At 37.8% G+C, this 16,617-nt stretch overlaps 1 protein-coding gene across 2 annotated transcripts; it reads left to right on the forward strand.

The window, feature by feature from the left end:
* Positions 1-6,572: 6,572 nt before the first annotated feature.
* Positions 6,573-13,922, forward strand: LOC134143673 (holocytochrome c-type synthase). 2 transcript variants are annotated; one of them, XM_062581896.1, is made up of 7 exons: positions 6,573-6,642; positions 7,126-7,294; positions 8,030-8,178; positions 8,798-8,946; positions 10,108-10,227; positions 11,311-11,397; positions 11,658-13,922. In XM_062581896.1, the coding sequence occupies exons 2-7, from the start codon at positions 7,180-7,182 to the stop codon at positions 11,854-11,856; spliced, it is 819 nt and encodes a 272-aa protein (XP_062437880.1). In that variant the 5' UTR covers positions 6,573-6,642; positions 7,126-7,179; the 3' UTR covers positions 11,857-13,922. The 2 variants fall into 2 exon arrangements, with proteins under 2 accessions (XP_062437880.1, XP_062437881.1); XM_062581897.1 differs by having other exon boundaries at positions 6,590-6,642; positions 7,145-7,294.
* Positions 13,923-16,617: the final 2,695 nt, after the last annotated feature.

Below are 16,617 nucleotides of genomic sequence, written 5' to 3' on the forward strand. Positions count from 1 at the left end.
GGTTATAACAAAATTATGTTGAAACTAGCTTGGAATAAGAACTGCATAGTGCGAATTAGGCAACAATACAGAATGGAAAGTGGAATAAGTATTTTAGAACTTACAATATTTTTGATTGCTGTACAAAATTAGTTGAGTTATCACAATACTTTGCAATACATTAAGTTTTAATTTTCTGATTTGATATTTTTAATTATTACAGTTGTATCCTGATTATTGACTATATGTCAGAAGACAACTTACTGAGGAAAAAAATTAATACTGCTGTATTGGGCAAGGACTGTAAAGAACAGTCTGCAAAGTTGTATGTAATGAATACATTAGAAAAAGGGCATTTTCTGCATGCCATTAAAAGCTTATAATATAGCAAATTAGATAACACTGGCACACATTTTTCAATTGCACTTTATTCATTAAACTGTGTTAAAATATTTATAAATTTCATATTGCAAGCCTATCTCTTTGCTTCTTTTTATGCAAAAGAGTAAAAGCATGATTAGTGGTCACTGTAATAAATACCATCTTTAGACATTCTTTTTTTTTTTTTTTTCTGATGGTTTAAAACCTCCATTTTTACCAATTGCATTCTCAAGTGTAAAGCAGAATCTTGGTCTGCCACCAGGTTCCTTTGTTATGGATATATCAAATGGAAGGAGCTGATCTGGTAAAAATGCTTAAATATCTTGCTTTTCTTTTATATTCTTCAGTACCAGTTGACATAAAATTAGCACAGTGATCATGGCAGGGTCTTTTTGTACCAGTAAGGCTATACATAGGGATGAAGTTTTCTTTTTGTATGGCTTTACCTTTTAATCAAAAAATGAATAAATATCAGCTTCAGAACTACTATGGGGAATGGTAGGTCAGGTTTTGCTTTTATAATTCATTTATGAATGCAGTATTTTGAGAGAGGGAATATACTTCAAAATACTCATTGGCTAGATGAGTGTTAGAATGGATTTCAATGAAGTTGAAAACCTTATACTACAGAGATGCTTAATAAGTATCTGTGTACATAATTCAATGATGAGAATTCCATAACTGAAGCCTACTCTACCTCTATAAATGCTTTTTATTTTGAGTGAGCTTGGTACTTTCTTAGCTTAATTACTTTAAAAGGAAAAAAAAAATATTGATTTTTGAAAAAGTATCCCATGAGCTGGAAAATGAGACAAGCTGACTTTATAAATTCTTAACAATTCCAAATTTTGTATTCAAATGTATTAAAAATTAAAGATATTAGTGTCTTAAATAGAATTACTTCTATCTTTATATTAAAAATGAGAGGAGAGGATTACTAATAATGCAGAATTCATGATAACCTAAGAGAAAAAAATTACAGAAGTGAGCAAATGTGTACAAGCAAGTTTAAAGAAGAGAGGTGGAGGACTTGAACATGCTATATAGGAATCCAGATTTCTTCCCACTGTTGTAGTTGGGACAACAGTAGAATAATAAGTAGCAGAAAGTATTAGCTATTTCTATATCTCTGTGCCCACTGGGAAATGAAATTTGATTTCCTTTTAAAATTTCCGAGATGCATAAAATGGATTATTAGTTGTTAATCGCTGTTGAAGAGGACTTTTTCTAATGGACTTGTGTGTGTATCAGTACACGTAAATACAAGCTTTCCATGCAAGATCATTAACAGAGAAGTTTGTAAAGTTGTTTTGTGGTGCTTCTGCTGAGCCATTCAGAGGAATATAAAGGGCTGCTTGAAAATAGCTCCAACTTAGGATCTGTTGCAGTGTTCAGTCCTGGGAAAAGGCATCAGTAAGATAAATAGAAAGGAGCTAGAATTTTCAGATGAAAAGTAAAAAGTGTAGAAGAGTTTGAGACATACAGACACCCCTTTTCATATTTTCCACATCTTCATTAACTGGCTAAAAGGGATTTCACAAGGAAGGATTTGTTCCTGATGGAGTATCTCTCTCTGTGAAATATATCTAACAGCTGGAAAGAGAACAGCACTTCATAGCTCAGATCCTGATACCAGTCAAATCAAAATAGTGATCAATATTTACAAACTTTAACATTAATCCAACCCCAGGCAAATCTCTTCGTGGAACAGGTGAAGGTCTTAAGATTTTCTGAAAGCAACTTGCAAGGTCTTTTTACAGGAGAGAAGATGAGTGATGTGCTGCTTGGGCTGTTTAGAGCTCTGGGATAGTTTTAGGTGGTAACACATGCTAAGGTTTCTTATCCATTGCAAATCTCTACTAGCTACCTCCTTACTCTGACATTTTTGCTCTATTTATAACAGCCAAGCACTTTATAGTTGAATACAGAATGGAAGGTAGCTATGAAGAGCAAACTGGATTTTTTTGAAATAAATTTTTGTCAAAAGATCTTCTGAGATCATTATGTAGTGTCTTGCACTCGGAGGACATCTGATCATAATTATGTACAATAATTTTCTAATTCACTCTCTTGAAGACATTTCCTTTACACTACAACTAGACTAAAAGAGTTCAGCATGTCTTAGTGTCAACCATATAATAATTGTGTGCTATTTATAACATTCTGGTCATTGAAATTTAAATTATAAAAAGAAATAAAATATTCTGTAGCAGATATTTATTTTTAATCTATGTATGGGATGTCAAAAGTTGTCTTGTGGACTGGACATGCTTTTAGCAGCTTACAGATATTTATGTATATGAGAATTTATACTCCCAAGGAAGATGTTGCATGTAAATTATCTAAGATTTAAATCTTGGTATTTTTTAAATTTTACTAGGTTTGAAAGCAACATTTACATATTAATACTAAGCTCCAATATAAACATAAAATTTTTGAATGCAATATGGGATATATTATTTTTATTGTAACCCTATTCCAGTTTCACAAGACAAATCCATCATATAATAGGGGAAAAGGAAGAAAAGCGCTAATAATGAGCTCTGGCATGTAATTTGCATGCTTAGTATGCACATTTCCAAATATCCTGGATTTGTTTCTAGTATACATGTAATGCACTGTTTTCTTTAATATCTACATATATATGTAGAATAATTTAACTTGTAAACAATTTAACCTGATAGAAAAACAAATTATAAAGTTGGAAAAAATGATTTACAATTTAGATAAAAGTAAAGGTTCATGAAATTCTAAAAATGTTTATAATCTTCTGTCTAAAGCCAAACTTGATAAATGTTGTAAAATTATCTTATGTGCAGAGTGAGGATGAAAACTGTAAATTCTGCTACACTGACTTCTGATAAATCATGACAATCTGGTTTGCAGTAAAGTTAAAACTCTAATACTGTCACAAAATATCAGTGTCACATTACTAAATTCAGAGAGTAGTGTGGTCTAAGTGTCGTAGCCAATCCTTATAATTGTACAAGAACTTAAAAATGCAATATAATAATTCTGCAGATCGGTTATAAAAGTAATCAGTTGTAGTAAGGTGAATGATTAAATATTATGGGTATCAATTTACTTTTTATTATATTTTTCTGAACAATTCATTTGCATTTCATTGATGATAAAGAACATTTCTATATTTTGTTTGAACAGTTTAGCAGTTTGCATAAAGTTATATTGCCTTTTTTTTTAATATATATGCAATAATGTCATTAAGCAATAAATTGCATGTTGTATGCAAGGTATTGGTACTTCCTAATAAAAGAAAAGAACACAGTTTCTTATTTTGTGTATTTTTCTTCCTTTTTACTATTAAAATAAATACATCATGAAAGAAGAACTTACTATATGAGCTGAGTGTCTGTGAACTCAGCATCTTCAAACTGTGTGTTGAATCAAGGTGGGGAGGGAGTATGAGGATTGAGCCAAATGGCAAGACTTTCAGTGGCTGAATTCTGCCTTGAACACTGCCTGGGCCACAAATGTGACCTAAACTACAATTTAGGTTGGGTATTGAGGAAAAAAATCACTTTATACAGGATAGTATAATGATACTACACTTTATAATAATACCACATGTTCTGGACCTTTGTTTGCCGAACTTTCGTTTGCAGGGCCTGGGGAAGAAGAGTTACTGTCATTGGTGTATTGTATATATAATATGTTACAGAGTCCTTTACTGAATACCAAGATAGGCAGTTCCTTAATATGGCAATTCCTAGATTCTGCATATGTGGAGAACATATACCTGGAACCAATTAATTGAGCAGTAGGCTGACTTGCAAACCCAGGAAATGTTCATGTGTCTTTGAGCTTTATTTTGTGCTATTAAATTACTAGAAGAAAATACAAAGCACTGTAGTGATTTCATTTTTTTTCCTCTCTTAGCTTTTAAGAGGAATTTAGTTGGAATTGTAAATGATATTCTTTGAGTTCTAATTTTACAATTTTAGTATAGAAAACTACTTGTTAACTAGTTAATCCATTTGGAAGTGACTCAGACTAGGAATGCCTGGAAATGTTATTTGGGGTCAGATGCTATATAGGTCAGACTTCCACGTGCTTGAGAAAGGACAATGATGGCTTGGTGGGAGGCTTTAATATTGGCACTGGACAGCTTTTAATACTGAATGGTAGAAAGGAAGGACTAAACACAGTTGGGAACAAAGGATTCCTTTCAGTGAGCCATTCTTAACCTGACATTCAGCAAATCTTACAAAGCGTGAGAAACACCTCTCTCTAAGATGTAGGATATAAAAAGTATTCTGTATATCCACTTCCTCTCTGTTGTGTTTTGGTGCAAAGCTGCCATTCACTTTGTCTCGTGACTTTTACTTTGTTTGTTTATTCTCTTGTCATCTCTCCTGCTCCTGCTGAAAATTTTCTTTTTTCTGCATTTGTATTGGTGTGATAACTCTGCATTAGGGTCTTTTGTTGGCTTTTCTTTTTTAAATCTTGTTCTTCACAGTGGCTATCTGCAGGGGTTTTAGATTATGGGCTATCATGGTGAGTACATTCTGGTCTCGCTCTGCTTTTCGAAAGGGGAGCTCACAGTCTAACATGCTTAGTATTGAGTGCTTCATTTGAATTGTGACCTTGGCGGTCTCTGAAATGCTTTACATTAGGGCAAAAAGTATTTGTTTGGCTTATGTTATGAAGGGTGAGAGCTATTTGATGCCTAATAAGCAGTAGCTATGCTGTGCAATTGCTGCTCCTGACTAAGTGTGATGGTGGAAACCGGTGGGAGGCAGCGTACTGATGTCAGCAACGTAAGGCACACGCTTCGACGGAGAGCTGCAGAACCAGTTCCCTCTCTGAGAACACCAGAAAGGTTTTACGGTAAAACACGTTTTACCTTTCTGCCACTGACATAAAATATTTGAAAGTGGACACGTCACTTCGTCTACAAGAGGCTCTCATTACTAAGCTGCTTTGTAAAATGCAGTAAGCGGAGACCAAACTGTTTGTATCTTGATTAGTGCTGCTTACACAGCTCTTACCGTGCATGCAGACTTAAGAGATTTGGGCAAGGCCAAATTATGCCATAAAACTTGGGCTGTGATAGAGCTAGTCATAATGTTTTCAAAGGCATACAGAAACTAAATTACTGATAAAATGTTCTAAGTTTTCAATAAGCTGTGCTCGTAATTCCTGTATACAGAAAGCCAGGTAGGGAGCCATTTCCTCTTACAGAATAAAGACTCTAAAGTGGCAAACATTAGAAGGACTGATACTTGATTTTGCTTTATATTTGTAGTTTAGTTTTGTGTTCACACTGAATCATGGCACTATCCTACTTAATAGAAAAGATACCATATTCTGAAAAGATGCTATGTGAGCATGCTCTTAAAAGCTACTTTTAATTGAGAAGAATGTATAAAAGACTTATCTTTTTATTCTGAATCTTTTCGAAAATTTTCAGAGGAAATGGGAGAGGTTCACTCGTGTCTCATTTTACACAAAAATGCCTACATAGGATGCAAGAGACCCCTCTTCTGGATTTTAATGGGGATTTTCCACATCCTGAGTTAATACATTAACTGCACCATTTAGAGCTGTAATTCCTTTTTACTGATCTTTTTTTTTCCCTGTTGTGTCAATGAAATAGAAGGTTCCAACAAATAATTAGGGGTTTTGATGATCTATGATTTCAATATACGAAAATGTCTGTCTTAGGTCTCATTCTGCCTCCCCTTTTGCATCTGACAACCTGTTGGGTCTGCTTTGTGGGGTGGGCACTAGAATCGCCCTGTGGGGATGGCACTCGCCTCCCTTACTCCGGATACTGAGATTTTATCACCGGTCAGAGTCGGGAAGGGATAGGATGAGAACAGCCTTCCATGCTCTGATGCAAAACAAGCTCCCTGCTCTGAATCGCCAACTGCAGTGGTATTAATACTTTATGTATTTAATCCATGTCATACATCGCCCATTAGCCCAACCATTTAACTGCCTGCTGTTGGTAAACGTGAATAAGCACGGCCGTTCCAGACTGGATTTATTTAAACGGCCTCTGCTGTCACGGAAATAAGACGAGGTTCTTCAGGGAATCGCGCAGACCTGTGATTACTCTTCCCGACTAGCTCTTTTTTGAACCCCCCCGCCCCGGCCGCCTCACCGCCGCCTCACCGCCGCCTGCCCCCGCCTCACCGCCGCCCCGCCCCCCCCTCCACACCCCCCCCCGGCGGCGGGCGCACGCGCGGGGCGGGGCGGAGCGGGCGCGGCGCGTGGCGGCGGGCGGCGGCCGCGCCGAGAGGAGCGGGCCGCGCCGGGGTGAGGAGCCGCGGCTGTCGGGGGCGCGCGGAGCGGCGGCGGGAGGCGGCGCTGGGCGCGGCGCGGGCGCTGCGGCGGGCGCTGCGGCGGGGCCGCGGCGGGCGCTGGCGGGCCTGACCTTGCCCGCGGCAGCGGGCCCGGGGGGCGGGCCGGCGGCTGACGGGATTATAACGGCGCGATGCCCTCGCGCGCCGCCTCACGGCGTGTTGGGTCACGTGCCGCGGAGGCCGCGCCGCATTGGTCCGGGCGCGGCGGGTCAGCGGCGCCATTGCGGGGGCCGCCGCCGCCGGGAGGAGCCGGCGGGCGCGGGTGCCCCTTGCCCGTCCCGGTAGCGGTTCGGGCTGCGGACTTGTACTCGGTTGTGAGCTCCTTACCTAAACCGCCCCGTGCTGCTGGAGCTCGTTTTTTAAGAACCTGCGATGGAGCAGTGTACCCGTAATTGTCTTCGCCTTAATAAATGATCCGCGTGGCTCTGTGTTACAGGTGTTTGCTTTTTCTTCAGAAGCTTGATCTAAAAAGGCCGAGTTAGCCGAAGCTATGGGTCTGTCCGCATCCTCCCCGGCTGTTGCTGTGCAGTCGCCAAATGCATCTCAACAACACTCAATGGCGTCTCCACCTTCAGCGTGTCCTATGCATCAGGAAAACATGAATGGTAATCACTCTTGAAACTTCAGTAAAAAACAACTCTTAACATGGAAAACCGATTAAAAAAATACTGGGGAGAGAAGAAAAATAGTTTTTCTAATAAATACGTAGATTTTGCCCTTCACCAAAATAGCCTCCAAGTGACTCACAGAGGAGTTTGCCGCTCACCAGAGCAGCACGCAGGCTGTTTGGTCTTTGGTCTGTAGAGACAGCAGGTACTTGCTATAGGGTGCAACCTGTGCGTCCCTCCAGCTTGTCACGTTTAGCAGGGGTCCTGCAGATAGTTCCCATCGCGTGGTAGACCTGTAAAGTGTCAGTGAGGTGCAGAGGCCCTTATGAAGGTGGTAACTGGGAGCAGATGCCTGTCACTAGGAAAAAGGAAAAGGGGTGGCATGAGATGGCCAGCTGGGGAGGGAGGACATCAGCAGCTCTTTTGCTCATAGGATTAACACATGCCGGGTTAATACTGCTGCGAAAATCTTAGCTGCAAACAACTGGGTGGGCCAGCACAGTGCTGGAATGAGTGTTCAAAGGACTGCGTAAGAAGCTCAGATGTTACTATGGTGCTGGTTCTAAAATGGAAAAAACAATGATCATGGAAGCTTGTTGCCCAGATGAGGACAAGTGAGTACCTGTTTGTATTTGTATTAGCATTCAATGAACTCTTGTTTCCCAACTCCTGTCACATATTGTAGGTTTCATTTTGTAATGATACATATACTGTTTTTTTTCTATATTACAGGTTGTCCAATGCACATGAAGACTCCTGATCATAGTGCTGAGAATGAAAACAGTATTCCTGCACATCAAGAAAGAGCATATGAATATGTAGCACGTCCAGTGAAGTCTGGGGCATCTCAAGTGGAAGATGACATAGATCCTAGCAATATGGTAACTTTGACTTCATTCAGATATCTTTTCAGACTTGTTTCCTCCTGAAATACTGCCATAATGTAATTAGTGTAACTGTTATTAGTGATACTGTCTGAAGTGGAAACTCTGGCAATTAATGTTATTGTTCCATTTTAACTCTGATTTTTTTGCTTTTGTATGCAAATACATGTATAAAAAATATTAGGTCTTACTTAATGCCTTTGTCAGAGTTCTGTTTCTTTGATGCTAGTTCATAAATATCTTTTGCTGTTTATTTCTATGTGCTAGTTGTATGCATGGGTTTTTATACTACTTGTTTCTAGATACTGTGTAATGGTTGTATGGGTAGGTTCTTGTACAGGTCTCTCCAGGGCTTCCTCTGGTTTATAAAGAAGTGTAATGCTGATTTGAAAGCTGAGGTTTAGCAACAAGGTATATTTCAGTCTTCAGATGACAAATTTGTGCAAAGAGCTTGAATACAACAGAGAATATAAGTGGACTTCTCTGAAGGCTGGCATTCTTGACCTTTGTCTCAGCAGATTAATTATTTTGATTTTTCGCAAATACTGCAACATTAAAAAATTTCTTACTGTAAGGGGTTTTTTTTGCTATTGAGATGATTATCTTTATTTTCTAGATGCCACCTCCAAATCAGCTTCCATCCCCAGATCAGCCATTTCCACTGTCAACTGTTAGAGAAGAATCTTCCATTCCTAGAGCACATTCTGACAAGAAATGGGTCTATCCTTCAGAGCAAATGTTTTGGAATGCTATGCTAAGAAAAGGGTAAATAAACTGTAATTATCAGATGGCGTGTATGTAAGCTTGAAATTTATGAAGTAATATATCAATAGCTATTATTCATTGATATTGTTTAAGAGTTGTGGACTCTACAAAGTAAGTGGTTAAATTTCACTTAAAACAAACCCTGTTTTTCAAAACAAAAATAATAAGCTGATCTGAAAGATAACTGCTACTAAATAAAAAAAAATCTTAAAAGTATTAAATAAATGCTCTTAAGTCAGTACATAGTCTAGGCAAAGTTAGTATGGCTGCCAGCTTTGAAATGCAGTTGGCTTTATGCTAATTCTCTGAAAATGGTACTAAAAGTTCTATTATTGCAAGAACATCTACACTGACTTGCTAAAAGAGCGAAAACTAAAATGATTTGGCAAATGGGCATTCTTTGTGTTTAGAGAAATCTAGCAGGGGTAAGATCTAACAAATATTAAATGTCTCCTGTAGCCTAAAGAAATTCTTCTGTGCTGCTGCTCCTTCATTCTTTCATGTTTAGTTGCTTGTCATGGTTAAATAGATCTACGTTAATGGCAGTTACTATTGAAACAATAGTAATTCATTGTACTACATGTCAATATTATAGTTAAAACATTATGTCATAAACAGTCTATGTTGAACGCCTACATTTTGATTCTGTAAACTCCTATAAACTTAAATGTAAGCATGTGTGTTCAACTTTATGCGTGTTCAGAAGTAAGCACATGTAGAGCCATAGCGCAGGGTCTGAGAGATGGAAGGTGTTTCTAAGTGTAAGTGCAATATAGTAAATACAGGGACTTCTGTGTATTAAGAATGCAAGTGGGATTTTTTTCCGAGTGTTTTTATGTTGAGTGTCCATGCTATAGACTTGTTTGCCACAAGTGCATTGTTTGCACTTTGTGATACTTTCTGAGCTAGCTGAAACTGTTAATTTAGCAAACTAGAATTTGTGGATCTGTACAATGATAACTTTGATAACTGCATATGTGCACTGAAAATTAAGTAACTTTCAAGATAATTAAGCAGAAGAGCTAGAAGTTACCAGTCTTGCTTTGTAGCTTTGTGTAAGTCCTTAAATCTCTTAATTGAAAAACTTACCAGATTAATTGAGAAAGGTGGAATGGTTATGCAGTAATACTTGTAAATTGTTCTCATATTCTTATTTTTTAGATGGAGGTGGAAAGATGATGACATAACAAGTGAAGATATGACCAACATCATTAAGATTCACAATCAGAATAATGAGCAAGCTTGGAAGGAAATTTTGAAATGGGAAGCTCTTCATATTATGTAAGTAAATATGAAATGAAAAGCAAATCTTCTGTTTTAGCTCTTACTTCTGTTATTATTTGAAAGTAGAATGTCTTTTTATTTTTCCTGGAGTATCCAGGTGCCTGTACACCACAAAGTGGTGTAGCATTGTGCATTTTGATTAATGTGGAGGAAGTAAGAAAGATTGTCCAGAACTTGACTAGAACTAAATAATTATTATGTTGACAAAACTGATCAGCATTTTGGTGGTGTACATAATGTGGATCGGAGAAGTTGACTTCTTACTATATTTATCTGAGAATGATGAATGATTAAATTAAAATTCTTAATGTTGTGAAATGGATATAAGATGTAAATTTACAGATTAAAAGTGACTGGCATAGGACAAACTCTTTTAGGTCAGCATAGTGCCTGTTCCTAGAAGAGACAGATTAATTAATACACTGCATGTATGTAGAAATTGTTCTCTGAAATTCCATGACCTTAGTTACACAATAGCTTGGATTAGGGTTTTCTGTTCTATAATGGTTTTCTGTTCTTTAATCCATTAAACTGGTGGGTTAGATTTGCTGAGATCTGCTCTGCTGATATTAGACCAATGGCGCAGAGCATATCAAAGGCACCTTACTAGTAGTAAGTGTTGTCAGAAACTAGTACTCCAAAATCTTTTAAAAACAGCTAGTTTAGATCCCTTGTAATTTTTATATATACATATATATATACATACATATATATATATATATAAAATCATACAATCATAGAATGGTAAGGTTGGAAGGGACCTCTGGAGATCATCTAGTCCAACCCTCAGCATAGCCCATACGGGAATTGAACCCGCAACCTTGGCATTAGCAGCACCACGCTCTAACCAACTGAACTAAACCTGCCCCCCGTGTATATATACATATATATATATATATATATATATATATATATGTATGTATGTGTGTGTATATATATATATATATTTTACTATTGCTGTTTCTCCTGATCAGTTTCTCTATTATTAAAACAAAATTACTACAAGGGTTTAAACAGCAGAGCAAAACTTTGTCTTAGAAGTTAAAAAAATATTTTCTCTTTTTTTAATTGTGTGTTTAGGGAGTGTCCATGTGGACCAACACTGATGCGATTCGGAGGCAAAGCAAAGGAGTATTCACCAAGAGCCAGAATACGTTCATGGATGGGGTATGTGGGCAGGAAAGAAGGACTTTTAGTGAGAGGGGAGGAGGAAGAAGGCATGTATCTGAAAGTGTAGTGTAGAAGTAATTTTAAGATGTTTTAGAAATGGAATTGCAAGTTATAATTATCAGAGGATCTAAGTACTGGTGGTATTCTTATGACAGCATCTGGATAAATACATCTTCTTAGAATATGAGTTCCGCTTCCTCTCCCAGATTTGTAATATCCATTAAACTAACTACAATGTCTGCTATGTGTCTTTTCAGATATGAGCTTCCTTTTGACAGACATGATTGGATTGTTGACCGATGTGGAAAAGAAGTCCGATACGTTATTGATTATTATGACGGTGGAGCAGTTGATAAGAACTACCAGTTCACTATCTTGGATGTTCGCCCTGCATTTGATTCTTTCTCGGCTGTATGGGACAGAATGAAGGTAGCTTGGTGGCGGTGGACGTCATAACTATCCCAGTTGAGTGTAGTCAAAAAGTAGAATATTTCTCTCTTGAACTGAGGATTCATGGACACTGAAACTTTAACAAAAGTTCACTGCAACTGTGATTATTTGCATTATCACCACTGTTCTTTGGGGGTCAGAAGGGAGGAGGGGGAATTGTGTTGTTGAACACAGCGATGCTTTATGGTGTTTTGAATTAAATAATAAAGTTACAGTAGCAAAAACATGTATCTTAATTTTCTTAACTGTAAAATCTCTTATTTTGTCACAAATTTATTTTGTGACAGTAGCTTGCCTTCTGTCATTAAATGACTCCAGCGCTGCACCAAATACATGGAGTTTCTGATCCTGACTGGAATTGTATTTGGTATTATTTCATAAAACAGTAAAAAGTGGAGATCTCATAAATGCTTTCACATGGTTACAGTGCTTGGGTATTTGGATGATGAGTAAAAGATAAAGTTTTAGATTGTTAAAAACTGCATGTTTTATTAACTATATAAATCTACATACTTGTTTTTACATCAGCACTTTACCTGTTCAAATACAGGCTTCCTCAGAAAAAAACAGTCAAATTTACTCTTTTTAAGTAAATGCAGTATCCTAGGTACTTCGGATACCCCTTTAGCTAAGTTACATACACATCTATAGTGTTTCTTACTATAATCACTATATAGACGTATGTATTACTATGTATACGTACACCCTTGTGCAATTTTTTGTTACATCTGAAAAACACCTGCAGTATGTTAGTGAAACTAACATGCAAAAAACTTGTGTGTTGCATGAAAGTTTCTTTATATAAGGTTTAATTCTGGTCTGAATGCATACTTGGCTGAAGGGGTATCTGAAGTACCTAGAAACTGCTCAAATCAATCTTATTTCTAAGAATAACACATGCTTTTACTGTGTGACTTAAAGATTTGAGCAGTATTGTGCTTAATAGGGGAAACTAACTTTTTTTTTAATATTCTACTGTGATAGCTTTAAATTTGCATGTCTTGGGTAAATTTCTGATGCTACATAGCCCTAAATTTAAATTATTCCTCCCTTTCAGCATACATTACTCTTGAGAGTTGAGTCCCCTATGCAAAACACTTTGGACTGGAAGGAATAGCTGAATATTACATTGTAGCCTGTCAAGTGGGAATTTTTTCATCAAACTTCAAAACCTTAACTGTAAACCAGCTACACATTAATTTTATGCAAGTGGTTATATTTAAATGACATTAGAAGCTGTTTGAGGTGGGAGGGGGAGAACAATGTTGCAGTCAAGTAACTCATCTTGTTTAGTAAAAAATGATCCAGGGAAGCTTCCATTTTTTAAGGTACTAATAGAGATAAATGGTTCCCACTTCAGAGGCAACTGTCCTGGCCCAGGTAGGAATAAATCTTACTCAAAAGTCCAGAATCCTCAGAAAAGAGTGCACAATTATGCCTCTCCACTTTCCCCGTCCCTTTTTGCCATTTTTCAGAATGCTTCATATATTTCGAAGTTAAAAATAATTTAGAGCAAATAAAAATCTCCATCTAAGTTATTAATGTGTAGTTGATATATGAGAAGTGTGTGAGCTTATATTAAGAATTATACTTGATTATGAAAGAGCTACCCCTCTCTGTAGCTTCTGAGAGGACTGGTTCTACTGAGCTACTCCTCTTGACCTAATGGTCAAGACTGAGAGGGGGACACTGCTTTTTTTTTTTATTATATTTTTTTTCCCTCCCCGTTTTATGTGTGTATTTAGGTAACTTGATATACACAGAATTGTGGTTCTGTATTTCTCACAGCTAAATATGGAAAAGGTACATCTAAGAAAGGAGTGCCTCAGACATTTCAAAATAATAGTTTTCTTGACTTATTTCAGAAGCAGCTTGAAGTTTAGTGCATTATGGAAATTGTGGTTACTGCTAAATCTGATAAAAGATGTCATGTGCCACTTCATGAATTTATTGCCCTCTGTTATGTTCCATCTTATGTAAGTTCAAAACTGCTCTTCTCAGTGCCACTGTTAATGAAATGTGATACTTCATCATTCAAAAAAAGGAGAATCAAATAAATATACTTTTCGTAACTTTGGTGATTGTATTTCTAGCTTTATTATGAGCTCTTAAATGTGTCACATGAGAATATTTTTGTAGTGTGTTACGATTTATCTCATCTTTGAGTATGTATTACTCACCTAAACGTATGAAGACAGAATCTGAGAACAGGGATGACTGTAGTGGTGGCCAGATACTTTTGATACCTGTGGATACAGCAGATCTCAGAATAAAAGCATATGACAATAAGTATCTTCATCCTGAGTCTAGCCTAACGTTTGGAGAGAGGAATGCAAGGAAAACAAATTAAGATAATCTTTGGATTAATAATTTAATTCTAGAAGTAGTAGTATTTAAGGAAAGATAAAAGCAAGTTTTCTTGTAATTAGAATTCTAATGTAAAACTCTGAAAACAGTGATTTAAACTCTTATTTCTCTCCCTTCAGGATGATGTTTTAATGACCAAACTATAAGGTATGTAAAGTTCATGAACCTCAAAAAGTGATCAGGCTCTTTGAGGGAATTTTGAAACAATATCAAGTTCCTGGTCCCAGTCTTTCTGAAACAAAAGTGCGAACTGGGTTAACTTTGTGCACGTGCAAATGGAAAAGTATAGTCCCAGTCATAAAAACAGGGCTGCTTTTTAAGTCAGGTTTGTATCTAGATATCTAAAGTTCACTGGTGTTCTGCTTTATGGTGCCCTGCTTGATGTATTGTGCTTGTTTCTTGTGGTTAAAACAGAGCTGTTCTGGTCTGCAGGTGGAGACAAATACTTAAAGGATATTGTGGTGCACAGAAACAACTGTGTAGGTGACTGTTACATAGCAGAGAGGAAAGGACTCCGGCATAATGCTCCAGCTGCAGTCAGGTCTTAGGTCATACACCTGTAGTCTAGAGCAATACCAAGCTGTGTTACCCAGAGAATGAGGCCAGTCTGCACTGGGATACTGCTTTGGCCTTTTGCCATTGCATCCCTTCGGCAGCTAGTGACTGCCCTGCAGTTAGGGTACACGCTAACCGCCGTGCTGCCTATCTAGGAGACGCTGAACACATCCTGCAGGGATCCGTGCCTGTGATGCCCTCCCACTTGGCCTGGCTCTCTGCTCTCGCCACTTATTTCCTGTTAGATCTAGTGTGTTAAGTCCCCGTAACTGGGATGTAATTCGCAGCTTGTCCTTCTGGGATGCCTGCAGTTCTTGGGATGTTGTGTCATCCTATGTCATTTTGCCCTGGCACAGCATTAGCTGGCAGTTTACAGTGCGGAAAGGTGTCTCTTTTGTAACTTTTTTTTTTTTTTTTTTTTGAGCAACTTTGTTCTTCCCTTTCAATATATATAGCAGTTCTAGCATCAATCTCTACAAGAATTTTTCAGCTAAGCCCAAGAATTTCTGCTCTACTTTGCTGTAGAAGAGTGAGACTATTGCTGATAAGAAAATACTTGTGTTCACTGTTGATTGTTGTTATTTTTATTGCAAAAATGTTACCATTTGTGAATTATGAAGTGAAAGAGTTGTATTAGTTTAATGTGAAATCAGACAACATGCTATTTAACATTTACATCATGCATTTACCATCAGGACTTTCCTGTGCTCTGTAAAAATGGTTCAAAGTCTACAATACCATGATGAGTATTGTTTTAGCCTCAAAAGGAGAGTGGCAGAGGATCTTTTAGTGCACTTAAAATGATCATAAATAATCTCAGTTTATGCTTTCCATTTTTATTTATTCTTCTGTCAAAACAGAGGAATAATCTTTTGATTTTATAGATATACAACAGTTCCTCTTTTGGTGGAGGCCCTCAATAGTTTTCAGAAAAGGAATTTTATGAGTAGCTGCTTCTTGCAGGTGGTTCTGAGAATCGGTAGATGATGGATTGGAAGAAACCCTACAAAATCCTAGAAATGCTCCATGTCCCAGAATGTGAGGCACAAGGGAGTATGAAAACGGAGCAATGCAGCCTTATTTGTGGCACAGAGGTCCCAGTCTGCCATCCTGCTGCTAGAACATAAGCTGAAATGGAGAAACTGAAGCAAAGTTACAGACTCACAGCTGATGTGCCAAACTTCAAGAGATGGAAAGATAGGTACTAACATTACTGTAGTTCAGACAGCAGCTGAAAATGAAAGGACTAGTGTATTAAGAAGCCCTACCTGAATTCTGGACTTTCACTAATGTGATTGGAAGGAATGCTTCTTGCAAACATGCTATTCCTTTAATTATACTGCCCTCAAATGCTTACTGAATTAATAGGCACCTGAGTCCTTTGTCTCCCTTTCCATACGCCTGGAGGAGACTCCACGTGGCAAGGTTCTACAAGTAGATATATTTGACATGGAAGCTGGTCTTAATATTTGGAGGATTGAATATACGACGTAGAGTGCTAGCTATGCTTATGTCTTCAGTATCAGAGCTCTCTCTACCTGCTCGTATCTTCAGTTACATGTTTAAGAAAACACAACATTGCTAGTTTTCAGTTTTTAGTTTGTACCCGGAGGTGCATCACTTTCCCAGAGCATCTGTACCTCTGAAGCAGCAGCCTCTATTTCGGGTGAAACTCTGCGGTGCTGTAAGGAGTGGGCAGGAAAACTGGGCCTGATCAAACGGATTCTTTGCAGAGAAGTTGCTCCTTGGCTCCCCCCTTCCCAGCAGCAGCAGCAGCAGCAGCTTAGCCCTCACCCTGCACTGTAGTTACCGGCTCCTCGTTACTCTGTTCCTTGACCCCTAAAA

The sequence above is a fragment of the Rhea pennata genome, chromosome 8 (genome assembly GCF_028389875.1).
Source record: "Rhea pennata isolate bPtePen1 chromosome 8, bPtePen1.pri, whole genome shotgun sequence".
NCBI lineage: Eukaryota > Metazoa > Chordata > Aves > Rheiformes > Rheidae > Rhea > Rhea pennata.

Bases quoted from the DNA above. Each gene is read 5' to 3' on its own strand.
- LOC134143673 (XM_062581896.1), top strand. From the start codon at position 7,180: ATGGGTCTGTCCGCATCCTCCCCGGCTGTTGCTGTGCAGTCGCCAAAT. The intron at 7,295-8,029 runs GTAATCACTCTT...TCTATATTACAG, and splicing joins GCATCAGGAAAACATGAATG to GTTGTCCAATGCACATGAAG. The intron at 10,228-11,310 runs GTAAGTAAATAT...TTGTGTGTTTAG, and splicing joins TGGGAAGCTCTTCATATTAT to GGAGTGTCCATGTGGACCAA.